This window comes from Electrophorus electricus, chromosome 9 (assembly GCF_041902795.1).
Source record: "Electrophorus electricus isolate QZ-2024a chromosome 9, ASM4190279v1, whole genome shotgun sequence".
NCBI classification, from domain to species: Eukaryota; Metazoa; Chordata; class Actinopteri; order Gymnotiformes; family Gymnotidae; genus Electrophorus; species Electrophorus electricus.
Window position 1 is genome coordinate 15945468 of NC_137505.1, and position 27863 is coordinate 15973330.

At 43.6% G+C, this 27863-nt stretch overlaps 1 protein-coding gene across 6 annotated transcripts; it reads right to left on the minus strand.

The window, feature by feature from the left end:
* Window positions 1-657: 657 nt before the first annotated feature.
* uggt2 (UDP-glucose glycoprotein glucosyltransferase 2) lies at window positions 658-26575 on the minus strand. Of its 6 annotated transcripts, none has more exons than XM_027018162.3 (42): window positions 26347-26570; window positions 26182-26265; window positions 25348-25478; window positions 25071-25153; window positions 24462-24592; window positions 24084-24196; window positions 23412-23589; window positions 23173-23269; window positions 22999-23071; window positions 22688-22788; window positions 21902-22001; window positions 21436-21496; window positions 21013-21104; window positions 20760-20910; window positions 20356-20475; window positions 20101-20186; window positions 19681-19816; window positions 19278-19409; window positions 18366-18530; window positions 17967-18090; window positions 17755-17853; window positions 17335-17426; window positions 16796-17005; window positions 15436-15567; window positions 13934-14064; window positions 12229-12324; window positions 12028-12130; window positions 11595-11674; window positions 10954-11143; window positions 10632-10790; window positions 10351-10436; window positions 9014-9098; window positions 8669-8751; window positions 7976-7999; window positions 6880-6981; window positions 6702-6786; window positions 6059-6241; window positions 5311-5471; window positions 4741-4855; window positions 4512-4628; window positions 1172-1322; window positions 658-1019 (listed from the first exon to the last, which is right to left on the minus strand). In XM_027018162.3, the coding sequence occupies exons 2-42, from the start codon at window positions 26203-26205 to the stop codon at window positions 997-999; spliced, it is 4605 nt and encodes a 1534-aa protein (XP_026873963.2). In that variant the 5' UTR covers window positions 26206-26265; window positions 26347-26570; the 3' UTR covers window positions 658-996. The 6 variants fall into 6 exon arrangements, with proteins under 6 accessions (XP_026873963.2, XP_026873966.2, XP_081576547.1 ...); XM_027018165.3 differs by having other exon boundaries at window positions 17335-17429; XM_081720421.1 differs by lacking the exon at window positions 15436-15567 and having other exon boundaries at window positions 17335-17429; window positions 26347-26571.
* Window positions 26576-27863: the final 1288 nt, after the last annotated feature.

The window sequence follows — 27863 nt, forward strand, 5'->3', positions numbered from 1 at the left end:
ACAAAGGTTGAGGCAGCTTCCTTAGTGTCAGCTGCACTGTAAAAAGGAACAGCAGCATTTCACTTGAAACAGCTGGAAACCATAATCGCTAATGGAATGGTAAGTGGTTCATTTGGTAATGAGAATAATTTGGACTTTCTGTAGTGGTTGAGGGAGTTAGGACTAAAATGTGGCATTGACTACAGCTTTGCTTGTCAAATGGTTAAAGTAATGACTAACCTCAAATGTTAACCTTTTTGTTTAAAATATGGAAAATGTATTTTCTGAGCAGATATGCAAATTCAGTGCAGAATCAAGAGCATGAGTGCAAAAGTACCAAATGTGGAACAATTGACAAACATCACTTAAGCATCCTTTCTTTTATAAACATTGAACACTAATGAGCACAACAGTAGTTTATAATAAGCTTGTAAAATGCAATGACTTACAAAACCTACTGACATGCAGTCTTGATGAGTGGTTATACTTTGCCCCAGTGTGTCCACCAGTGCAGTTAATTCTTAAACTGACCACAAGTCAAGCACAGTACTGAACCCATTCTGTCCTTTAACATCAACCTTCTCTGAAAGGCATTTGGTAATGTTCAGCAGAGCAGACTTCTAAAAGAGGGTTTTAAATGACATCTTTGCACATTACTGTCTCATTGAAAGTTACATGGCAGTGGAATTCTTTATTATAGAAAACAAAAAAGTATTGGTCGTCTTTGCCTTTACATATCGTCACCTTGCATCATTCTTGAAGTACCACCCCAGTGTAACACTCCCTTTTATCATATGTTGATGCTGGAAAAATATCGATCATTCCTTTAAAATACAGACTCTGTTGACCGACACTCATAAATAGAAAATGGCACGAAGGCATGTCTCTTAGTGTTCATCTCTCCTCGCAGTCCTGGCAGAGCTGAGGTACAGTGCAACACTGGTTCTGTGTAGCTGTAGACATCAGCCTCCACGAAAGGATTCACGGAACACACTCTCCTCTCCTCTCTGACAGGCGCTAAAGTTCATCTCGCTGATGGCCTGTGAAAACAACCCCACCCCCAAAAGCAAAAACAGATGAATTAGACTTCACTAGCCTCCACATCTCATCAAGTGGCTTAAGTGTCCACAGACACCAGCTGTGACCAGGCCTTGTTCCTGTAGCTGAAATGGAGACCCTCCCTGCAACTCACCAGCATGCTGTGCTGGCGAGCCAGCCAAACCCTCCTTCCCTGCCTGCAGCTGTCTGAGGAGACGCTTGATCTCGCCGTCGTACGCGGTCCACTCAGGCACAATGCGCGCGGCCGCGCTCAGCTTGGGCTCTTTGGTCTTGGGGTTGTTACACTGTGGAGAGGCAGCAGAAGCGGCTTGACCTCAGAGATTGTAGTGCCACAGCAGTGTCCCTACGATCATGCCTGCAACTGAGGGGGCCTCTCAGGCTTCTCTTATTTCCTGGCTAGAGGAAGCGATGTATTAACCTGTGTTTAGTGGGGCTCTGAAAGTGGCGCTGCTGTGGTATATAACTGTACAGGTGGCTGTATCGCTTGGACAAACGGCACTGCTATACAGAAAAGGACAAAAGCATCCATCCAATATTATGAAAAAGCAATACAGAAATCACTGTAATCAGTCAATAGAATATGATCTAATTTGATAAATATCCAAAAGTAGATAAACATGCAAAGGTGGATATACACGTACATTTTAAAAAGTGCAAAAAGTCATATTAGCTGGCCAGCATAGTTGGCTGCTGGCCAATTTTCTTATAAATTACCAGATGACATCAAGGTAGATTAGACGACGCGCTGGGCTAGGCCCAGAAACAAAGCCACGCAGGAAGTCAGTGCTGCTCATCAGGCTCCAGACATCTAATGAGACATTTCCCAGCACAGCTTCTGAGGCGGTGTGTGTAGGAGGGGGGCAGGGTGTAAATGAGACTGCTATTCTTGTCTGTGCGCGCACTGCCCAGCTAGTGCCGATGAGGATATGTGGTCCTTAATTAGTTCATTTCCTTCCTGATCAGACTGAAAGAACCAAAAAATTTAAAATAAATAAATAAAATCCCTTCCTGCAGAACTGCTGCTCCACTGTAGGATGTCATGATACTCCATCTGTAGGATTTATTGTTGATGGTAGATGTTTAAATGTTTAGAGTGAGGTGAAATCCTTCACAAGAGTTACTGTGATTAAGCGCTAACTGGATCCCTAGAGGGCAAATTTGACAGGCACAAATCAAAGTTTTAAATCATTTGGTAGTAAATAAAGGGTAAGGCCAGGCTGGAGACGTATGTAAACCTGAAAGCTAATGACTAGTGTGTCAGGAGTTCCAGTCAATGAGATCTGAGGTGTGTGCTGAAGGTGCCCTGCCCTATAATAAGGAAACACAGTGTGTGGTTTTTTGTAGTCTACACTCCTCAAGAATTGTAGAAATGCCTAGAGCCCTAAAATGCTTTTATGAGGGCCTGGGTGTTCAACAGTCCACAAGAGGATTAATTTTATATAAACGGAGGAAATTTTATATTGTATTTGCTCTCCCTTGCAGTGCACATCACAACATGAATCTCCCTAGATGCAAGAATGCAGGGCCTGGGCAGCTCAAGATCATGGAGAGAAGAATAAAATCAAAACCATCAAGAAATCTTACAAAAGGTCAGGGCAGCAGTCTGACACCTGAAGCTTAATTAAGGTTGGGTCTTGCAGTAATGACCCAACGCGGGGGTAAATCAATGGAAGCACAACTAGTGTGGCTGTGTTATATAGTCATTAGCTTTAAAGTACGCTAGGGGGAAATGTGGCCATTTTCAGTCCAAATACCCAATATCTTAAACATGACGCACATCAGTACAAGAAGCTTACTAGTGTAAAGCGTATAATCAAAGGGCGTGAAAATGAAGACCCAGGGGGCTCTAGCATTATGCATCTCCATGATTTGTCTGATTCAACCCAGTTAGATCCTCTTCCTTTAGACTTGAACTACATAGTCTTGTGTTCATTCATCATTTGGGTATCATGTCATGATAAGTCAAGGAAAGTCTGTTGGGCCATGCTAAGGCAAATGGTGATCTGGCTGTAGGTGGACATCAGTAAGAACATGTGGCACTGATCAGGTGCTCCGCAAAGTCAAGATGCCTCACGTTGCTAGTTTGCTGGGTTCTGACAAGGGAGATACTGCTAACTTGTCCATGGTTGTACACTGAACCCACATGTGAGCTTGAGGTTTCCTTAAGCTGGTGAGAACTCAAGAGTCTTCTCACTGAAACGAAACCAAGAAGTGATTGGAAGTCCACGTGAACTTGAGATATGACAACTATCAGTATTTATTTTATAAAGAAAAATGCGCAGAAACCAATTTGTTCCAATTCCTGTAATGTTCTTTAAAGCAGTGTTATTAGCCGGTGTTGCCCAGACGTGGTGAATGCGCCCTCACGGCTCGCTCGGGTGCTCTCTCCCTTCTGATAATTTACAGGTGCGTTGCATTGGATCAAATGTCTGATACATTGCCTCCTCTCAGCATTCCTGCTGATGAGATACTGCCATCCACAGTGCAATGGGACCTTTTGTGTAACTTGCCAGTATGTTTATGTTTGCCTGTATTTGACTAGAACAGAAAAACAGGGGGACTCGAGCCCATTTTCTTTCGATCGTGTATACCGTGGTTTTGTTAGGGAATTTGTTAATTTTTTTTTCTTTTCTTGTTTTTTTTTTTTTTTTTTTGGCTATGATCGCTCTTGAAGCTGTACATACGAAACTTCCAAGAGCAAACAAATTATTTGTGGCTAGAATTTTGAAAGATTCTTTTCTTCACTTGGTCTGGCGGTGAGAGACAAGAAGGTGGGGGGGATTCGGACTAATGTTGTAGCCTACACAGACAGAGCGCAACAGTCTGCAGCTGAAATGACTACATCCAAGCACTTCTTTTAGTTACTGCGCAGGCTGCCGTGCCGCTGTCGAGAAGCCGTTCTGCTCAACTGCTTTAACTGCCACGTCGGTTGGATTATGTGCAGGAGGTGCTCATTTCAGTTCTGTCAACTGCATCTACATGGGGGTTTACAATCACACTTGACATCACACTCCTAGTCCAAATTAGATCTGGTTGTTTTCCAAAAGGTTTTCAACAGATTGACCCTAATTACCCCCAGAATTTCAACAGATCTGGGGCCTCAAGAGAGACGAAGGGTGGAAATTGTTGTCTTTTTCCCCTCGTCAGACTCCACCTACTTATTCCAGCGACTGACAAAAAACCGAAAAAGTTCAATGTGAAAAATGTCCAAAAATAACTGAACAATACATGTGCAGAAGATCCAAACAATAGTGACAGTGACGCACACAATCCTGATTGCTGGTTTGGTCCATGGAGAAATTGTAATGCACAAAAACCAACAGGACGTGGATTATTGATGCCTAAAAGAACATTTCCAGCGACTGTGGTACTTTGTACTGTAAATCCAATCGGACGATGCGTCAGCTGGAAAAGCAAGTGATCCAGGGACAGCGCTGATTTGAATGACATCTACGAAGTCCAGAGAGACTTACCAGGTCGATTGTCCTGGCGGTAGCCTTGGACGCGTCATCGCACCATGTCTCACACCACAGCCAGTCCTGAGGCAGGGACTTGATGGCTACTTGATGGATCATGTTGTTGGGTAGGTCCTGTCACCGTCACACCGTAAGGGACACAACAACAAAAATCACACCAGTTACAATAACGAGACTCTCGAGAAACAAGTTCGTTTAGCATTCAAGCCCATGTACAAGTAGTGACCTGGTCGAGGTTGGAAAGACTGTTGGGGTCTTGACTTAAGGCTTGGTACTGGCCGCGAAGACGGTCTCCTGCTGCAATCTTTCTGAACTTCTTCAGGTCCACCACGTACAGCGCACTGTATTTACAGAGAAGAGTCAGGCAGCATGAAACTGCACCATCATCTTGACAATAGCAATTAAATCATCAGCAAGTTAAAGTCCCTATTTTTTCCGGCCCCAGTTTCAATGACAAAAAAGCTGAATGTCCATGACATAAAATGAATGGAATAATCTTTGTTAAATTAGCATGGAAAAATCAAGTGACCATAACAACCACTCAGAATATGTAAAAAAGGCATGAAAATAAAACATTTAAAATTTAAAAGATGCTACAAGCAAAATTCCCTGATATTCTATGACTTGACCCAAAAAAATGAATCAAATATCCTGACTTTCTATGTCTGGCATAGACTTTTAAAAATTCCGTGATATTCCAGAAATCCCACGACCTGTGAGCACCCTGTACAGAAGCCACAAAAATTCATTACTGCACACTAAGAATTGTTTTTAAAATATGTTTCCTCAATCTAACCTGATATGGTATTTCCTATGACCCAGATGTGAAGCCCAGTAACCGGTCTTCCAGAAACGGTAACCTTCCATTTCTCTTCGGCTGTCGCAGAATGGTGTGTACCCATAGGGGGCGCCTTCCAGGTCCAAGTCCCTCAGCTCCTTCAGATCTGCCCTGACTATCTGCAAAAAGGAGAAATTCAATTAATGCAACTGCTAAAGAACCCAAGCCACCAGCTCTCTGGACTTTATTACCCATTCTACCCTAGCCTGTCGTTAAGAGTTTTGGGATGGCCGTAAAGCTCTTTTTCAGTCTGTCATTGTCAACCTTGTCTCGGTGTGAGTGTGTTGGAATGTGCTTTTTCTCAGTTTATTTAGTCCTTTAATCATGATTTTTTTGACGACTGCCAACTAGGATGATGGACATGAATATGGATGTCTGACAAGAACATGCACAGTAACTGAAGGGTTTAACTGCGCTTACTGGATACTGAGAACTCCAGCATTTGGGAGGAATGCAACTCCCCGCGTAGTCCAAACATGTAGACTCATGACACGTTGGCTGAAATTCTGCAGCACGAATATAAGGATGGCTGTATGAGAGGGTAAAGGCTGCTCATGCGTCCTCTGAGATTCAGGAGACCTGCTGTAGGGTCGTTTTGAGAGGATAGGCTGCAGAAAGCCTGGGAGTCAGTGGTGTGGGATGCAGCCCCATGTCAGCTATGTGCTGTAAGCCACGGGGCACATACCACGTCCGAGTTCCCGCCCACCTGATCAGCGTCCACGAAGATGATCTTATCTACGGCCAGTGGGAAGAGCACGTCCAGGAAGAGGATCTTGTAGCCCCAGATAATGCGCTGCTTCTCCATCTGCTGGTGCAGCCAGCGCGGCCACTTATACTGAACCAGCTCGTACTGGAAACTATACGCTTCGGCCATGTGGGGAATGGACTCCTACACACACAAACACACACACGTGCACCAGGACAAACACGTGCATAAACATGCATGCAATACACAACCACACATGCGTGTGTGAACAGACACAAACATCAGAAAAGTCTTCATATCACATGGTAAAGAAAAAAAGAATCTTTGCAACATGCCTCCTACAAACACTCATTTCATATAATTTTAAATATTTCATCACACACTATTGATTTGACATCCAACCAACAGGAGTTTTTGTCCTCTGCGGATTGTTGGTAGTCTGTGCTTTATGCCAGAAAGACCAGAGAGGTTAGAGGTTTGTTCTGACCCAAAGGTGATACACCAATGCAGCAGTAATAGGATGAGTGATAAATGTAAATAAGAAACAGACCCCATCCATCTGCTCCAGCATAGGAGAGGGATGTGGAGGGGTACGCACACATACACACACACACACACACACACACACACACACACACTTCACCTTAAAGGAGGGAGAGAGGTAGTTTTTCAGGAACCAAAACTTGACGGGTGTTTTGGTGTGCTGGAGGACAGAGAGCATCATTATTCTGAAAAACACACACAGAGTAGAGGCTGAGGCGTGAAGCAGGGAGAGAAGATGAAAGCCAGCAGTGGCGGTCGTGGGTGGATGGGCGTCTTACCTCAGGAAGCGCTCATATAGATGTCCAGAGGCCACTGAGAAGATGTTAAGCACGTCTTCTTTCTTCGAATCTCCTTCCTCCGCACTGGAACTGCCTGTTAGACTACAAGACACACACACACACACACACACACACACATATTCCATGAATGCTTCAGCAGCACAAGCACTGTTCAGAAGCACTGGGTGTGTCAAACTCTGTCCAGGTGATGTGCTGGTACATAACTGGAGACACCAGGCTGAGACACCCAAGTAGGCTTGAACCAGATGCACCTCTCTTGAAAACCAAAACAATCAATCCAACATGCACGCACACACTTGCTAAGTCTCGCAAACATGCGCATATAGAGTATAGCTCTAAACACAGCTCTAATTTCAGTTTTTTCACAGCAGATATTGAACCCTCTTCGTAATTGCTCTCTGAGGCTGAGAATTTGATCATAAGGTTTCAGCTCAGTAATTAAAAATAAATACATAAAAATTATAAATGGCTGGCACAGACTGCAGGGTTGCTGCAGGGCAGCACTACACAGCTTCAGGCCATGAAAGCATGTTGGAGTGGTAAGAGCAGAAAAAAACGAAAAGCCTTCAATCCATATCCCGCAATATGTAGCACTACATAATCCAGCTGTGCAAACCTAAGAAATACAACTTCCAGCACACACAGCCTAAAGAAAACTCCCTCTCATAGGCTTCTAACAAAGGAGCTGTTGCTGTGAGCTGTCAGTAGAGGGCAGCAGTCTGCAAAGCTACCCTATAGGACCCGGGGGGGGGGTGTCAGTGCGACAGTGGCCGTCTCATCACTGACGCCGACATGAGTGATTACAGAAAGAAGTTGGGACAAGAGACACGATGAGAAAGACCACTGACCTACAATAAAGACCCATGTAACAGTGTGAGCTCCTAAACTGTCTCATAGGTTAAATAATTATTGTCAGGTCATTAGACTTTACCAGGCATGTTTGCACACAAAACTGCTCAAGCATGACATCTGTGCAGAGGCATAATTTATGTGGACTAAAACTGGAGCAACATCATCCTCGGACACTGGGGGTGGGGGGTGGGGGCTGATGAGATTGAAAGTTTTAGCTCCCTACCTTTTCTCCAAAGAACTCCACACACTTCACATAGACAGCCGTGAAGAGACAGATCACAAAATTAATATTGTTTTCATTGCAATGACACCCCTCCCCCCCTCCCCCCCCAACACACACACTTCGTGACCATACCTTGAAAAGTATCCAGGGAGCAGAATTTAAAAGCCAATATTATACATACTGATCTCATTGGTAATAAAAAAAAAAATAAAATAAAAAAATAAAAAAAAAACAACTCTCTCTTGTCCTGTAGCTCACCTGGTAGGGCAGGTAGAGCAACGTGCTACCACCACCAAGGTCAAGGGTTCAGTAGCCATGGAGCCCATGTACTGTCATTTACATTTATGGCATTTATCTGACGCATTTATACAAAAAGACTTACAATTATGACCGACTACAACTTGAGCAATTGAGGGTTAAGGGCCTTGCTCAGTTACCCAACAGTGGCGGTCAACAGTGGTGGAGACTGAACTGGCAACCTTCTGATCACAAGTACCTTAACCACTGAGCTACCACTGTTGTTAATGTAAATTAACGGTCTAGACAGTCTGTCCTAAAGTGCCTAAAGACAAGAGAACCCGCTTTGGACCACTGAGTGAAAACACGATATCTCTCCAGTGTCCAGATGCCAAACAGGAGAACCCCATCTGGAGCAGGCTGCGGCCACCGCACCAGAGTCTACGCTGCGCTCACCTTGTGATGGATTCCCACAGGCCCTTGTTTTCTGTGGCTTCGCTTAGAAGGTCTTCGTTCACTTGGTCGGGCTTTTTCTGGACCTGTTGGCCACAGGCAGATGTTATAGCACAAACTCTCATGCGTGGAGTGCAATGTAATTACGCTGCCTTCTACTCTGCTCCTCCTGTACTGAGACCCAGTTCCTGACAGACTCTGCCAGCCTCCGGCATCACATAGCAGGAAGGGTGGGACAAACGGACACGGTGAGAACGTTTACGCAGAAGATCTGCTCGTATCCGGATTAACGAGACACTCCTGCGTACATGTCCTCACCGAGTAGGAACTGGTGATGCTGCTACTCACTCGGACTTTGATGATCTTGCTGTGGAAGCTGTTAAGGACCACTAGAATGTCTCCAGCGTCTGCGGGCGAGTCCGTGCCGTCGTGCCTATGGCAAAGATGCACATGGGATTAACGCGAGCACATGCCGGACTGCCATCAAGACGGGTAGGATAGCTACAGAAACGTGATATAGAATGACAGCCCTCCTGTCATTCCAGACTGAGCATAACATTTCGCAGATGGAAAGGTGTGAAGAGTCACAGTAGTGTGCTCCTGTCAGGCTCCAGCTGCAGCTTGCCGTGAAGAGGCTTCATTTCTGTAGTATGGTACATGCCCAGCCAGGCCGGGTGCAGGGCATCATTTTAGTCAGCATTCAGCTTCTCCCAGTAACCATGGAGGCATCGATTAGACTGGAGTGATTAATTAGATGGCAAAGCGCAGGATGTCGGTATGCAAGTCTCTACAGGGTCATCCCTCATCTCACAGCCTGCCAAAGCTGACCAAGAACGAGGGAGTGCAGTTTTGACTCTGTCTGCCTCAACACACACACACACACACACACACACACACACACACTTGATATCACAGTTGCGTCTGGACTTGTGCTGACCTCACCATGACAGGAGTGAAGCCCAGTAATATGGAAATGGAGAGTGTGACTAGTGGAGAGGGTCTGGAGAACAGTAGCACATTAAAGTAGTTACAATTCCACATTTCCCAGGGCCTCGACTATTTGTTTGTTACGCGCACACACAAACACACAGACACGCACACACACACTTACTTGTGGGAGGCCTCTTAACCAGGCTGCACTGGTGTTAACAAGATGAATAACGACGCTGTCAGAGTGAAAAATGACATTGCCTTTTACTTTTACCTGCAGGAGTTGAGAATCAATGGGGGATGAATTGTAAAATTTCAGATGGTTTTGGAGCATACCAAGGATTCTGATACCATATCCCCACCCAATCCCATAGCAACTCCCCTCAACCCACTCCAAAACAAACAAGCAAACAATCAATCAATCGAGGCCCTGGAATTGGAGCTACTTTAATGTGCTACTGTTCTCCAGACCCTCTTCACTGGTCACACTCTCCATTTCCATATTACTGGACTTCACTCCTTTCACGGAGTTTCACTGATTCTCTCACGCACGTGCAGCCGTGCGCACACATGCGCGCGTGCAAAAGTGCACACCACTACTCTTCAGTCTCTGTCCTTCACATTTAGAGTCGTGTGTGGGCAGTTATAGAAAATGTCTCCACTGGGGTTGAGTTTTAATAACTATTACTATTAAAAAGGTTTGCAGGTGCCTGGTTGTCTAACAGGTAAGGTAAGGCAAGCTGAGCTCCACTCACGCCTGGATCTGGTAGATGTCCTCAGAGCGACCCTTACGCAGCCTTAGGGTCCAGGCACCTGGGTTGGCCTTCAGCTGGAAGTAACCCTACAGGACGTAACGCAGAATTATACTTGTGTGCGCACACATACTACCAATTCACAGCTCACCATTCAAATCCGTATACACGGAAAACCGATTTGGATTGTTTGGAAAACAATCTAAAATACAAACTAATGTAAACATCATCTGCATTAGTGGTGTTGTTTTAAAGGATCAGAGTGGTAAGCAGTGGGGGCTCACCAGGTTGGCCATGACGATAGTGTCCTGCATGAGGGGCTGCTGCCTCATGCCCAAGGTGAACTGCAGGCCACGGGGGGGCTGTCCTGTGGACAGGTCGAAACAGTGCCCCTCCAACAGCAGGTACTCCAGCTCATACTCTGCATTCACCACACCGTTCACCTGACACACACATGCGCGCGCACACACACACACACACACACACACACACACACACACACATCTTTTACATCCTATGACATTTGTGATATTATGAGAAGTCTAATAATACCTACACGCGCACTTTGGGCTCAAAAACCTTCGTGCCAAGTGCCGGTGTGAGTACCTCCTGTAGGTGGATGTTGTCAAGGTCATGGGGGCTCCGGACAGCTTCAACCATCCAGCTCTCTGGTGTGATCATGTTTAGAGTGAGCAGAGGTGACTCTGGGATCTCTGTGAAGCGAGCCACAGGGCCTGGAGAGAGGGTGTCATTGCCCAGGATGGATATCTCAGCCTCCATGACAAAACGGTAGAAGCTGCCGGAATCCAATCAGAACAAAGAAGGCATGTTATGCAAATGTGAATATTTTGCATGTATGTATATGCATTAAATGTCACTATAGTGTTTGGTGAATGAAAGAGGAAAAAAGAACCCCCCCCCACCCCCACATACTAGGAAAATATGCAGTAAATACCTTAGGCTATACCTCTGCAAGTTAGACGTTATTAGTTATTCTGAAGATTCTGTATTTACTCATTTTAAGGGGGAGGGGATGAGCTAAAACACTAACATTTGTGGAGAGGACGGTGGCCTCTTGTAACAAGGCCTAAATGTGAACAGCTGGTATTCTGCCATGAGGACTGTGTGTGTGTGTGTGTGTGTGTGTGTGTTTGTGTGAGAGAAAGGGGAGGAGGGGGCTGGAACAAGCAAACGAGAACAGAATACACAGAACAGGACAGAGTGTCTAATGAGGCGCTGTCTCTCACCTCTTTAGGGGTGTTTCAGACAGCTTGGCTCGGCAGTTCATGAAAACTTGCACTCTCACATTGACCACTCGACCAAGCACCTGCAGGAAGAGCACGCACACACACACACACACACACACACACACACACACACACACACACACACACACACACACTCTAACTGGATACTCAGCAGGAACAGGGGGTTTACTCTGTGGTGAATACATCCCTCTTATTTTAATGCCTGTGCGAATTTAGAGGACAAAGTGGATCGCAGAGTGAAAAGCAGAGCGGTGCTGATGCTAACAGCCAGTGGAGAACTGGGAGACTGTGCAGTAAGTACTCCACCAGCACGCTCACAGTACACAGGCCTAGAACAGACAGACACTACAGCACTAGAAAGCAGCGCACTCACTCTCACAAACACGCATGTGCACATACACACAGCTCTTACAATTAATAACGGAGCCAACTTCTGTGCATCTCTTGTAAGCGGGTCCACAATGGCAACCACATCATAGAAGACCTCGTCTTCCCGAGGAGCAAGATGCAAAACGCTGCAGACGTGGGCAAAATCACACAGGTCCTTCATACTAGGGAAACCACTCAACAAAAGAAAATGCAGAGAGAGAAGGGCTGTGGAACGGGAATTCACCTGAACTTGTCCTTCGCGAACTGAACGTCCTTCCGGGCCTCGTCTTTGGGAGCAGCTGAGAGGAGTGCGTCCACCTTCATAATGAGATCGGCTGCCCTGGGGAGAAATCGCCCATGCCCAGTTCATCAGAGAGAACCTCCACCACCTCCACTCCACGCACATCTGTGTCATTGGCTAAGAATGCACCAGCATGCTCTGGGTGACCAGACCGTGATAGCAGCATCTTCCATCAAGAGCGCAGAAACGAAGCACAGCTCTGGGCTCGTGTTTGATGGGCGACAGACCAGGGAGAATTTATTGCTCAGGCTGAGGAGTATTTGTTTAGATTGTGGAGTAATTGTTGTTTAGCATGGGGAATATTTATTGTTCAGCACTAAGAATGGTTTGAAATTTTCACAGTATGATAACCTAGTATAAAAACATCACAGCTTCACAGTATTAATCATCCAAACCAGCAGTGAAAAATAAAGGAAAATCTGTACAAAGCTCTCCTTGGACATTATATATATAACAAATGAAAACCACAAGGAAACAGAACAATTAAATGCCCTAACTGTTCTTTTTTCTTGAACCTTAGAAAGGTTGTTGTGCAAAAAGCAGAGCATGTTCGCATGTTCCATGTTTAATTGGGAACGATAGGGAGAGAGGATCCTGCCGCTTGAGCCAACGCCCTTTCCAATGGCACACAGGTGGCTGCCGTGCAGGCGTTTGTGTACCACGCTTGCTAGCGGCAGCATCCCGGTTCGCCAACAAATGTGGCATGTGCATAAGCTTTGTCTGCATGTGAAAGACAGATCACAGCCAGAATTACACTGTTTATGTAACACTTATTAAATAATGGCAAAAACCAATTTGCTGACTGACCAAACATTCGTGGCAGGGAGATACACCATGAATACATTAAACAACATAGCCTGTAAACTACTTTTCAGTTGCAATATAATTTTAGAGGGCAACAGGCAGGCTGCTGAAAAAAAGTCCATAATCCCGTACAGGTAACATTTAATAATCCTGTACGTGAAACATTGTTTCCCGAAAATCTCACATACTTATATTACACTATCACTATAACATTTTAGCACATGCGAGCAGAAGCCGAAAAACATCCCCCAAAGAACTGAGCAGTACGTCAGCATACAGATTTGCTTCGCCAAAGTGCTAACTTCACTAGCTATAGGCCAAAAACAGATGTTTAGTTGTGGTCAGCCTTCGTGTATGACAAACATGCTAGGATCGGCTGCAGGTTTAGCAAAGGACAATGTTTACAGCAGTACCGTGTTTATAACAGTACCATGTTCACAGCTATAGTGGACTATAGAGGCAAAAGAGCTTTCCAGTGCAGTCCACATCCCCTGCACAGAGAAACAGAGGTGCCCTAACATGATTTAGGAGTCCAGAGAGAGAGAGAGAGAGAGAGAGAGAGAGAGAGAGAGAGAGAGAGAGAGAGAGAGAGAGAGGACTGCAAAGGCAGCCAACATTTTGGTGAGTCTCTGGACAGAACAGGGAGTGCTACTCACTGGTATAAGGATTGCGAATGGGTAAAAAAAAAAAAATTAATTAATGAGTGAGCTGTAAAAGATGGAAATACATTTTAGCCAGTGTTTTGCAACGATGTGGGTTAACCGTCCTATAATATGGCGATTAACTGTGAAACCATGACATTGTAACAACCCTATACAACACCATAAAGAAAAGGTATGCATACTTTTTAGGAGGCAGGTTCATTTGCTTGACTTTAGCTCGTATTTTGTCTGCCGTGGTGCTGAGCGTGATCTTCTCCAGTAAGTGGAAATCATCTGTACTAAACTCCTCCCCTTCCTCAAATGGCCCTAGGATCTAGTGACGGACGAAAACGCACACAAAAACATTAAAGAGCATCGACACAATGGGCCTGTATAGAATCCGAGAGAAAACGGAATCAGGGAAAATGAGCAACGCTTGGTGTAACTATCAACTTCTCTCTGTTGTCTAAGCTGCAGAGAGCAAAGGGAACAAACATCCTTGGGAAGCAACAACGGAAGTTTATTTCCAGCCAGAAGTATTAGCTGTAGGTTCCCAGCAGTCACAGACCCTCCCCCCTCCAGATGAGGGAGCCGGTAATCAGTATGCAGGCCTGGTTTTTAATGCTAATCAGTGAGATGCTGCCTGCCATATTCTCTCTCCCTCTGAGAGTGTGTGGGTGTGGGTGTGTGTCTGTGTGGGGCACGTGTGCCAGATGGCCATTCTGCATAGCTACACATCTGCTGGTACTCTGCTTTAACAAGAGACGCTCCAGGGCACTCCAGGACGTTATGACCACTGTGTTCTGGCCTCGACCACTAAGCAGTGGGGACGAAACCACAAACCACCTTTCTAAAGATGGATCTAGCCAATGTTAGGACAGATTTGACAGGCCTCCATTTTGGACCACACACACACACACGCGCGCACACACACACCTGGAAGTTCTCTCTGTGTGATCTTGGCCTTCACAGCCCCTAGTCCCATTACTGTCTTTAAACACCTTGTGCATCTATAATTACCATTTACAAATATTGCAACAACAAATGGGCATTTAACAACCCAGGGACACAGCCCAAGGAATGCGCGACTCAGTTTCACCAACCCTGTTACGGAAAGCAACTCCAGAGAAATTTGGTAACGTGGGGTGAGTAAAAGGAGAGGCGCGACGGCTGGCTCAAGCTGGAGCACGCTCGCCTGCACCTGCCTGCTGCAAGCCTGCCGGGACAGCAGCGGGGGGCCTGCTTGCACCTGCCGCCCTGACAGACGAGCGAGGGTGAGAGTGCGGCAGTGCCAGCCTGTAGAGCGGTGCGGGTCGGCCCGCTGCACTTTACACCGTCACTGGTGATCCGCCACACACAGGGACCACAGCAGAGACCGCAGCTGCTGCCGGACTCCTCGGTCTGGTTGTTTGCATAAATATTAATAGTGTAACACAGTTTAATGTCGGCGAGTCCGCAACTCCTGTGAACCTGCAGCTTCAATTTACATGCGGATATAAAGTCTTCAGATCGTCTAGAAACTACGTTACGGCATGCAGGTTCTTTAGTAGAAGCGTTCATGAAGGCACCGAGGTTTGGCTGAGAGAGAAAACGAAGTAATCCAGGATTTGAATACTGTGTGTAAGAGGCTGAGTCTGTGGTTAACCAAGGGCCCTGTAACGGGTGTATAGAAGAGGTGTGTATACGGCGAGTGGTGGCATCTCACCCGGCCATTGCTAACCACACCCCTTTGGCCTGCTTTTAGCTTCAAAACCTCCTGACAGAACAGGTGCTGGCTACGCAGGAAGTCTACCTCCAGTGTGTTGAACTTCTTCTCAAAAGCATCTTGATCCATGCCCTAGATCACAGCAACACACACGCGCGCGTGCACACACACACACACACACACACACACAGATATGATAACACAGACATGCAAACGTGCACATGCAAGGATATGCACGCACATACACGCAGACAGACGCACACGTACAGACACACACATGGGCGTGCAGACTCACATATATGCAGACAAGGACAAACACTTGTTTGAGCTTTTGCTACATTATGTGGGTATAACTATTGTGCTATAGCTGAAAAGACTGGGTCCTACATATCACAGATTGCCAATATCAAGATGTTTAAAAGGAAATTAACTGTGCGATTACTCTGCATCTCTGCATGGAACGGAGGAGTAATTAGTTCAGTTAATTACTGTTCGGAGGCGAACATTAAACTGGATGAAACTATAAAAGATGCACAGCCATGAAAAGCATCTGACAATCAATCAAGGTGTTATGCTGATTATACTGGCAATGGGAAACTGGTTTTCATAACAACGTGTGCAAAGAAGAGTTAGATTTTCAGCGTATCTAAAAATTCTGCAAAGGAGAGAGAGAATGAAAAAAAATAGCAGTATCAGCATAGCAAGTTTTACTGACATCCTGTAATAAAATCTCACAGGGCTGCAGCAGAAGTGCTCTCTCTCTCTCGCTCTCTCTCTCACACACACACACACACACACACACACACACACACACACACACACACACACACACACACACACACACACACATATATATATGCACGCACAGAGGTGAGTATAGTCAATTACACAACTTAGAGAGACTGGGTGAAAGAGAAAAGCAAAAAAGAGACAGAAGGGAAAAAAAAAAGAAAAGGACAGATGGCTAGAGAGTCCTGATTAATTTTGGTGGGAGTCATTTTAAGACAGTGATATGCTGATTAATGTCTTATGTCCACATGCAGAGCGCCTATTCGTTCCACACCTCATCAGACATGGTGAATTCATGCTAATTCTGCACAGGGGCCACATCACATGTCTCAAAAACATTCTGTATTCTACAGGCTGCACAGGGAATACAGGAAAAAATACGAATAATCCAAGTTTACACAATACAAGAAAGATGCGAAGTTTATAAAGCAACGCCATGTTCAAGATGACCAGAATAGAATGGGATTCAAAGCCAAACGTAATGATGTTAAAAAATATAATAAAACACGCAAGATAAATGGATTAGTTAGTACTGTTCAATGAGCAATGTGAGCACTTCATGCATGCTGACCTGTAAAAGCAGATCTTTAATTTTGGTGCCCTGTGTGAGGAGCTGTACGGTCTCTTCCTTGAGGAGCTTGAGGGTGAAGTCGAGGGTGTTCTTGCTGCTCTGGGTGAGGAGGGAAGCCCATATGGCCCTGTAGAATTTGCTGTTGTCTTCTGTGGGCTTGGCACCTGGGTTACTAATAACCGCAACACGACTACTGGAACTACTGGACTTCTGCAGATGGGCAAATCAGACCGAAGCGCTACAGATTCATTTTTAACAAACTTTTTTTTTTTTCCATATAAATGAATAAAACACAAAAACAAATAAATAAATCCTAATTATTTAAAAAGTCTCTCCAGTGTACCACTAAAAATGCCTTTTGAAGACATCACTGGGCAGAACTTTCTTGCTAGATCATTGCCAGTGCCACATGCATGAAGGGGTTCTGAATAAGTGGTTTTCAGATTAAATCACTAGAGGGTGGGCGGCCTGCGCTCTTCAAAGACGATGAGATTCCTGCATCCTACAGCTAAGTGGAAACACGAGCAGCAGTAGCTCACCATATGCTTCAGCGCACCAAGCAGCGCCTTCCTCCCTCGGGCCTGCTCCAAGTCTGCAATAATCCAAATGGTCACTCCGTAAACCATCTCCCCTTCTAGAAAAAAATGGCAACTGATCAAAAACACTGCTGCAGAATTCACTTGAAAAGAACACGCATTTCCACAACCATAAAAAAAAAAGGCTTACAAATTGCGGGGGGGGGGGGGGTGTCATAGTATTCGGATATAGCATGAATCAATATTCTAAAATCTACAGAGGAACGTGTGAACTAGGCATACAAACATCACACACTGCACAGACTAGTGCTAGTTGTGACAACAGGTTCACAAAGGAAACGTGGATTAAAGCTTGCAAAAAGGGGATCAGTTTAAGCTTGGTTTTCATGTAGGTACATCTGAAACATGTTAGCAGGTGCTCACCATGCTTGGTTAAATACTTCATACGCTTGGAAACAACAGCTGTCTTGTCCTTAGCATCCAGAAATGAGAACATTGTCGAGTCATTCCAGTCATCTGCAACTGTCAATTTTGCAGAAATGTGCAAGAATATGTGAAACAGGTCTGCACGAGCAGAGAGATTCCAATGCTATTTGTGTGAGCAGTGCCAGCTTTCCATCACTCGTCAGTGATACCTGGAGATGCAGTGAAGTCCAGATACCTCCTGTCAGCACTCAGGATTAGAGGGTTGATGCGTGGCACGACATTAGCCTGCTCCATCAGGAAGTCCACCACATCCATGCTGTCAGAAATCTGACCCTGGGGATTTAAAGACCGTGTGGAAACTTAATGAACTCAAAGCATAACCGACTGATCCCAGCAAAGTACCATCTCAAAAACATACTCAAGACACAAACAAATCAATGACAATAAACGAGAATGGAAACCCAGGCTAGGCAACTAAACCTCTAACCTTCTTTGGCATAGATGAGCACATATTTATTAGCTGGTTTGAAGGCAATTCTAATGCCAAAGTATGTCATGCTGCAAAAAAAGAACTTCACTGAAGCCTCTCGACATAAACACAACCGTACCATGAAAACAGCCCTCTGGAAGAAGCTGGTGGCATCCATGATGCGCTGGAGCAGGAGCGTCTCCAGCTCATCTGGGTCCATCTCTTCAGGGCTGAGTGGAATCCCATTAAACAGAGCCACAGGAAGAGTGCCCAGCCCTGTCTTCCTGTAGAACACTCCACCGGCCTGAAGCAACATGCCAGCGTGTATTGATCAGAAGGATGTAATGTAATGCATTCTAAAACATCCAAATACTTTAGTATACACTGGGTGTGAATTATGTTTGGAGGTCTAAGAATATTTATCTGTTCAATTAAAACAAACACTGAACATCTGGAAAATACGCATTGAATATGTTTGAAATGAATTTATTTGGCAGGCCTGTGCTTGTGTGGAAGAACTTGATTGCAAGAATACATAAGGGATTATTTCTTTTTTAAAAAAGGTAAATATTATTTTTTCAAACATTTTCTCCCTCAATCAGAATTTTAAGTAATCCAGAGACACTATATTTGTATTTGACCAACTGATGGGGCATTTTTATAATCCTTATTTAACACTACTGGATTATTCATTTCAGAAATTTGCTTACAAGGCTTGCACAATTAATACAAATGAAACCATCTACAGATGCCACATGTAAATCTGGCCAAATATGATCTTAACTATTCAGTTATTACATGGCAGAGTAAGACTAGTGTCAGGATGTTTCACCTACTCATCCTGTTAATGCAAGTCCAATTAGCTACATGATAAAAGTAGCCAGGCATGACTGCATAGACAAACAAACATTCTTACTCAAAAGTCTACAGGTAACCTCTTGTGATCATAACTTAATGAAGCAATAGACAATTACACACGCACGCACGCACACACACACACACAAATTACCCCCCCCCACACACACACACACATGCACAAAAAAGATCATACCTTTCTTTGGTCATCATAGCTGGAGTCCACCCCAAGAATTTTGGCAGCATTAGCTTTTGGAAATTTCTTTTTGAGATACGCAGTCACTGCATCAACTGATAAGGAATCTCCAACATCGACTTTGTTATACATCTGCAAGAAGGGATCGTTTAGATGTCACAATCATTGTCCATTACAGTCGACAGCACTATTGATATCAGTCCCGTGGGTGTAAGGTCTCAGACACGCCCACTTTTTGCTTTTATGCAGATGTGTAGGACAGCAGCTCCTTAGGGAGCACAAATGAATATCTCCGTACACATCAAAGTGAACTACATTCTAGATTTAAAGCGAAAGGAAAATACTCGCAAAAAGGGCATTTTCACCGTTGGTCAAAGCAGAGGAAAATGTGTGGGCTACTTACAGATATCATGGATAAGAAAGCCTGTGTTATGTCATACTCTTCTGTTATGTAATTTAGCACTCTGAAGAAAGCAACACCAGCATCCCCATATCCATCCACTTTTTCATCTGTATTAACTACAAACACAAATCCAATCCTAAAAGAAGAAAAGGCAACAGTGACTTTTACACAATAAATACATTTGCATATTTAGAACCTAACTGCAAATTATAGCTGTAAAATAGCTATAGCAGCAGTTAAGTTAAAAATATGAAGCAATTGTTGGCAACATTTTCACATACAATAAGAGTGACTAGTAATTACAGACAGGCATTTTCTAATGGGGGCACACGGCTCAAAGGGGAAGAGATCACATAATATGTTCAGATAATAACAGGGTAATTAGACTGGTAGGTTATTACTGTGTAACTGAATACTCACCTGAGAGGAATCTTGTGCTTGTAAAAGAGCTCGGCTAGTTTGACCAGCTCAGCGCTGTCTTCCTGAGCTGGGTCAAGAAACATAATCTGGAAAAAAAAAATTTAAATGTTGTTAATGTCTATAAAAACTACATTTCCTTCCAAAAACAACTAGACTGGAGGAAAGTGGTGGAGCAGCAGTTCTTGATGCTTTTTGCAATATCAGACTTAGGTGAGCTTCAGGAGGAAGATACGTATGCTCCAAAGTTTGACTCACTAAATTGAAGAAGTTCCGTCTGATCTGTCGAATCACACCAGGAAACGTGGCTCTGAGGAGCTCCTGCAGGCTAAAGGGCCAACTCTGATAGGTGGAGTCCTTCTCAATGTCATTAATCCACTGGATTGGAGAGGAATAAGATCAACATTGGCCTTAAAAGGTTAAATGTATTCTAATTTGTGTCACTTCACAAGTGGAATATTCTTACTTAAATAGGTAAACACACAATTCATAACTACGTGAGTCTCATGCATCAAATTAAAAAATTTCAAGACCTGCCAGATGCATACGCTTTGCGTCCAGAATGAAGAGACTAACCTAAAATACTGTAATTACTGTAACAGTTTAAGTTATTAAGGGAATTTCTTTGCCCATGCTCAAACCTAAGTAGTTTTGATGCTGACCATTATAGAGTCATGCCGGATGTCCAGAGCATAACTGTCCTCCACTGAAGTCACTGGGAGCCGCAGAAATTTGCTCACGTTGGGCCCTTTGATTCCCAGATTATGCAGGCCCTCCAGGATCTTAGCCTCTCCACGGATGATGTCTAGTATACTTCCCAAAGGAAAGAAAAAAATGCAGCTGGGTCATGGATTTAATGCATAGACATGAAGTTGCTTGATGGCACAGGAGACCGTTGCCTTACAGAATTCCTACCTGAAGGGGTTGTGAACATCCAGATCAATGTGCATTCCATTAATGAAGAGGCTGGAATCTCCAGGGTGGATTCCCATTGTCTCACTCAGTCTCTACACAACAGAAAAGACCATCTTAATGGCACAGCACATAGAGAAACATCCAGTCTCCAGTTTATGGCTAGCCCTGTCCTCTAGTTCAACAAGTTAAACATTTATGCATGGCACAGAGTGGTCTCAGATATCCAAGGTGTTGAATATTTCAAAAACACTTCAAGGATGTTTCAACAGCTTATTTAGCTCATGCCTAAGGGAATGGGAATATAAATTAGGTTTATGTTATACCTAGCCCTATCTAAAACTGAGTGAAAATATGCCCTGGAGACGAAAAACGCAGTAGGAACAACGTCCCAAGGTTCATCATAAGTGCTGTTTAGAACTGCACCTTTTGGTTCTCCTCAATCTCTTTTCTCATTTCTTGGTTTACAGCCACTCTCGTCAGTGATCTGTGGGGACAGTAAAACATGCACAGCCATTCTCAGCATTTTCCAATGTCCCAGGCCAGTCATAAAAACCCATTTTAATCTTCAAAATCTGTGCACCTTAACGTGCTATATCTGCTGAGCTGACTCACTGTAAACTCTAACAGCAACTCTGACTCAGCACTTTTCCACATATACCACATAAAGCTGCCTTGAGTCCCAGTAGCCCAAAATCACAGACGCATTACAAAAGCCCTGAAGTCACTGTGTACGCTTTCAAACATCCAACATGGCAGCAGGAAACCTGCAAGAAAATTTCTTCAAAATGCAAGCTTTAAAGCTTTTGAATGCTTTAATGTGAATTCAACACAAAAGACATGTCATAACAGAACACAAGCAGGTAAACAGAGCTTTTCAGAAGCCTTTTACCTTGCTTTGCTGGGGAAATTTTGGCTAAGATCTTGCATTAGTTTGAGGGAGTCAAACTTTGGCACCGACATGATCCGAGCTGCTGCCTGGTAACTCAGATCTGTGGATACCGAGAAATTTCCAGAACATGCTTAGGAAAAGACAATTACCCACCCAGAGCACCAGCTGCATTAAGCACATGAAGCATGTGTTCTTAAAAAAAATAAAAACCCACAATCAATTACATAATTAAATTAAATATTTGCATAATGGAATCATTACTGATGGGTTTTCCAATATTCACTCTTAAAAAATAATGCAAATCAGGAAGTGAGAATGAGCTCATTAACATGTTTAAGTGGTGCATATGCTGAGCCTTTATAACTGGATTTGACATAAAAACAAAATAACAATTCTTATAAAACATGTCCTTACAACATACATTATGAACAGCTATATTTTGAACAACTGCCTCGTTTTAGTGTCTTTCAGGTTTTATGAAAACGGAGGACTGTTACTACTGTTTTTCACCCCCCATGACAAAGCTCAAAGAACAAATACAGCCAAGAAATGTCGTCTTAGGCCTTAGCATCTGTTTAGCAGTTGACATGTAGCATCAGAATGAATAACTGCACCAAACTTGGGCAGCAAACACACCACTCCTACAGTTTATCCATTCATCATCCAGAAGTGGGTCTCGGGCCAGTACTGAACACTCTCTACTACTTGCTTGACACACTCTGAGACCACCGAGAGCCCATGAGTGTGGGTTTTAGCGAGAGCCATTAAGAAAAGCCACACGGCTACCTTGCAGTTCCCACACTTTGAGAGGGGCCATGTCATTGGAGCCCTCCAGGAGATGTTTCTTCAAGTCCCTCAACTGCTCCTGCAGCTCAGGGTGAGACTCCCTACAATCAGTGGATAAGGCATCATAATTTGGTTTCATCTGTATTCATTATAATCTAAACACGAATGCATAAGTAAGGAAACGTGAACAGCATTTTTTTTTGTCATTACATTTCATTCAAATACTAACACTCATTTCAGAACAGCACATGTAAAGGTTATCGTTACTTAATTAACTTGCAGCACATATTAGAAAATTTAAATGTACTTACTTTAATTTCCCAAACAAAAACCCTTGGACCTCATCTGTGTCATCATCCTCAGAGGTTGTTGCTGATTTTGAATCTAAATAAGAAAATTCAGATTTTCTCCAATAGAACAATAACAGACAATACTCTAGACAATCAGATGGTTACAGATCCGCAACTGGATCCCATGATAGGTACCTTTTACTTGCGTGTCATCCACAGCTTTGTACTCAGTGCTTTTAATGGCCAGTTCCACCCCATATCCAGACAGAAGCATGGACTCTCGTCTCGGCTCCTGTAAGCAGACAAACCACTTCCAATGGGCCACATATTATCACAGATTAACCATGTTCCCAAAGTCCCAACTGAACAAATACAGGATGTCTAAATAAAATAAAAATCTAAATTTATTGAAATGAAAGCAAAACTCCACCTACAGCAACAAAGTGACGTAGCACGTAGATTATCTTGCCTTCTTCTGCCCTCTCGGACAGAACCTTATGGAATGTGTTGAACGTTTTGGTGCCGATCTCAGCATAGAGAATGGCTACAGGAAGATCAGTGCCATTGACTCCTGGGTACCTGTGATCGTTCTTATACAGGTACGGCCTTGGTCTGGAAATACAGAGCAATTACTGAGGCATGACAAAGGAACCCCAACCTACTTTGCTCAAAGGTTCTGAACATCTTACAGCCACTTGGAGCATTTTTTGGTCAACTCACATTCTATAGTTTAATACAAGATGACACGATTCTTAATTTATGCTACTGAAGTAATTGGCCTCTCTAATCAGCTATTCCGCAACACACGGCGGAACCCAAAATCCATACCGCACACACAGCGTACCTAATCTGCCATTAATGAACACATGGATTTCCAGTCTGCAGATCACTGCTGTTTATTGGGGTGAGAGTGTAGGGTACTGCAAGCAAGTGGCAGGACTAGCAGAGCATGAACAAATTTAATTTCTGATTTAAGAGGCTTACTGTAATACTCAGGCATGCCACTGTTTCAAAAATCCAGTAATGATGATGATAATGCTTGGAAAAAGACTCACAAAGACGAGCTTCTTCATCATGTAAAGTCTGTATGGGCAGCAGCGTGTTACCTGCCTGCAGCTGTCTTCAGGAGCCTCTTCATGTCCTTGGTGCTGCAGGCGTGCTGGCCATGCACAGCCACAAATGCCAAGCACGCCTCAGGTGGAGGCTCATCACTGGCCACCTGCACAATGCAAGCTAATGTTGCTAACTCAGCAATGGAAGAAAGCTACTTGGGACCACTTAGTATGCTAACTGGCATTAATTCATTATTAGGAATGTGTGGACTCCCAGTTGTCGCTGTTTGTTGTTGTTTTGCGCACAGTGTCACACTCAAAGAACAGTAAGCACAATGACAAGCACAGTACAATAACAACCAAGTTGAGTCAGTCTAAGTGTGAGGGCCACTGTTGACTGTAGAGTGAGGTTACCTGTGCCTAAAGACTCACTTGTTGGAAGGCATGCACCGCAGGCGAGTATGCTCTGAGGGACAGGGCAAACTTCAGCAGACTGACCTGAAGATCAGTCAGGAATTGACCAGCCTTTTTAAGGATGAGGTTATAATACGATCGGACAGATTCTGTCGGGGGGGGGGGCAAATGAAAGTAGACAATAAACATATCCTTTGTTTGAGACTCCCATTCATTCCACTGGCCAGTGAACCGACCAACCAATATCAATACAGTACTTGTTAACACATTTGTAGCACAACAAGCATACATAAAAATTACAACAGAAGACTGCCGACAATCAAGATTTGCAATTTGCCTAAAAATCTGCCGTCTGCAACATGCAATATGAGCACTTTATAGCCATTTTTAAAATATTTACATTCACAAATATTAGGCAACTGCAAATCTATTGTCTGCAATCCAATCAGCAATTATGACATTTTCTAACCCCATTATAGCCTGATTGGTTGCATCTTAAACACAAGACATAGAAAATCACCAAACAATTAGGACCAAGATTAATTCATCATCTAGACATAATTAGGTGGTCATGCAACTGAATTAACTAAATTGTGCAACCAGAGTGAATGAGAACACAGACCTCACCTCCATTTTTGTACACTGATAACTCCTTCACAGTATCAACAAACTGCCAAAACTTTTCATCACTACCTTCACCAATGAATTCACTGGGGATTTAAGACAAGATTAAAACAATATGTTTGTGAGAACACCCAAGTACCTTTATAGCAAAAGCAGTACTTAAGATCAGTAATGTTGTGTGCACATCAGTTTAAGCACTTGTCCGATTACTATCAAGGACACCGTGCTTTATTGAAAAAGACCAAACTGACCCACTGGAATCAAAAGATCGTAAGATCACCTCGTCTCTAGTAAAAGAGGGGACACGGGCCACTTTGCCTTCAGACTGGTAGTAACTCCTTTCGGCGAAGAGTACGCGTACCGAAGCTGCACCAGAGTTACCAAAAAACACAGAGTCCTCATTGTCTGAAGCTGTTAAAATCAAAACACAATTCGGACACGTGATTACTTGAACATTCAAATACAAAATGCGTGAAAACGTGGAGCGCTACGTTTATCCTGGTCGTAGGAAAGCACTCATTACTGGCATAAGATTCAGTTTGATGGAGATTGCTTGTAGTGCATTTGGAATGGTTTGTAAAGGCAAACTGTAATGGTTCCATATCTACTAAAATTATTTAATGCGGACTTTTGATATTTTACTACGTTATCCAATGTGCCAAGCATACCAAAGGATGTAAACACAAGATTGTGCCACGTTGTTGGCCACCTACAATGTTACGCTAACTAGAAGCATCAACCGTGTCAGTAAATACTCTGCTTCCTGAGCGATGTAGCTACACCTTTCTTTTTGTTCTGTTCTATTCTATTCTATTCTATTCTATTCTATTCTATTCTATTTTATTCTATTCTCTCTCTCTTTCTTTCTCTCTCTCTCTCTCTCTCTCTCTTTCTCTCTCGGCAAATCTGAGAAATTAAAGAAAAGAAACCATCTATCTAAGAGGAAACGTAAGTTGACTTCTTTAAAATGACTATATAAAAGCGGTTACACATATTATGGTATTTACATGCACTACAGCACTATCGACTGTAACATTATGGAACAATAAAAAACCAAAGCAGAGCCGAATATCCGTAATTAATCTAAGCCAGTTTTCCTAACATCCGTTCTTACCCTGATTTTACTGGAAGCCGCCATTGAGGGGTCCTACAACTTTAATTCCTAGTCAGTGTAAAAAAAAACAGCCTCCGCCAGAACCTGTGTGATAAACAAAGACAGAACATATGCAATTTACAGTCATTTGAGGTTTAGACTTTCTCTGCGGCTAAAATATCCTACCTTAAATTTGGATCACGGTTTCTCGAGTGTGATTTTCAGGCACAATTGAAGACACCCAATCCTTAAATCAAGCGTTTAGAGAGCTCGCCTACAGCCCACCCAGCGCGCTGTGTCAGCGGAGGAAACATTTCATGAGTTTTATTTTATGTAATATTTCGTGTTTTCCTGTATCAACCTACATTGTTTTGCGAATTAACCAATAAAAGACTAAATGGCTGAGACTGTTCGATACAAAATAGCCTATGTTCGTCTCAGCGCGTCTCACATCACATCCGCGAGTACTTCACTGGGAACCAAAAAAAGGGGGTTAGGCAGCAAGAATAAACGAAATATCCTACAGTGTTGTGACTCATAGTGGCAGGGATCGCAATGGGTGATCGTATCCTCAGTAATGACAGCAATGCGTTATGCAGTCATTTCGGCGAACAGACAAAAAGAAAAGCGTTGGTAGTGGTGGTGATGGTGATGGTGACCAGTGTTCGGTTGCCAAGTTACCTGAGCCTTCGGCGGTAATGTGTGAACGTCTCTAGCCTACACTCTCGAAAGGGTTCACTGAAAGATTCAATAGGACATTGAAATTCCTGATGTTCCAGACGCTTTCCCATCATCCTCATATATATGTATGTTTTGGGGGGTATTTGGGGGGTGGTGCCATGCAGCCTGAAGTCCTGCAAAGTGTGGGGTGGGGTTAGGGGTTGTCTGTAGCAGAAAGCCTTTTAATCTTGATCAAAATAAATAAGCAGAGATTCATTAACTAAAATAATTCAGGGTTATTGGATCTTCTGAGTCTTTCATGTGCCTGGTCAGCATGAATTGGACTTAAAACCACACGTGGCAGTGATTTTGCATGGTGTCTGGAGTCACCATCAGACCTTTAAGACCCTGAAATGTATATTTCAGGATTCCGAACATCATCTTTGTCTGTGCCCTGAGGTTCAATCCGGTCGGGGCTCTAAGGTCATCATCAGAAGAGTCACACAGACACAACCCCTGCCTACCATAAGGACCCCATCAAAGTGCCTGATAACATGGAAATGAGCATAGTGAGTGTTATGACTTAAACACTTTAAAGATGACTTTTCCTCTTCGTACCTTGTTCAAATTTGACACAAATACTATAGGAAGATTTTCCATAGGAAAAGTATTTGAAAATGTTTCATTCCGATTGTAATATTCATACTGACATTGCGCACCTGTACATAAGCAATTGCTCAGCATATTTTAGCCCTATTGGGGATTTAAAGGGACGCGTGCAGGCATGCAGGCGTGCAGACCTTTACCTTTGGGAATCCAAATAAACAAATGATTCAATTAATAAGGCAAACAAAGCCTGTTCGTAGACAGTGTATTTGCAGTTTTACTGAAGCTTAATGCCATTTCATGATGCTTGGAACTTTGTGAATGAGGGTATAAATCTGAGCAGTCAGGAATAGTTTTCTTACCGCTCGGCAAACACATCCTCCATAAATCACCCAAAAGGTATAAATAATGCTCCACTGTCGAGGAATCTGAAACCA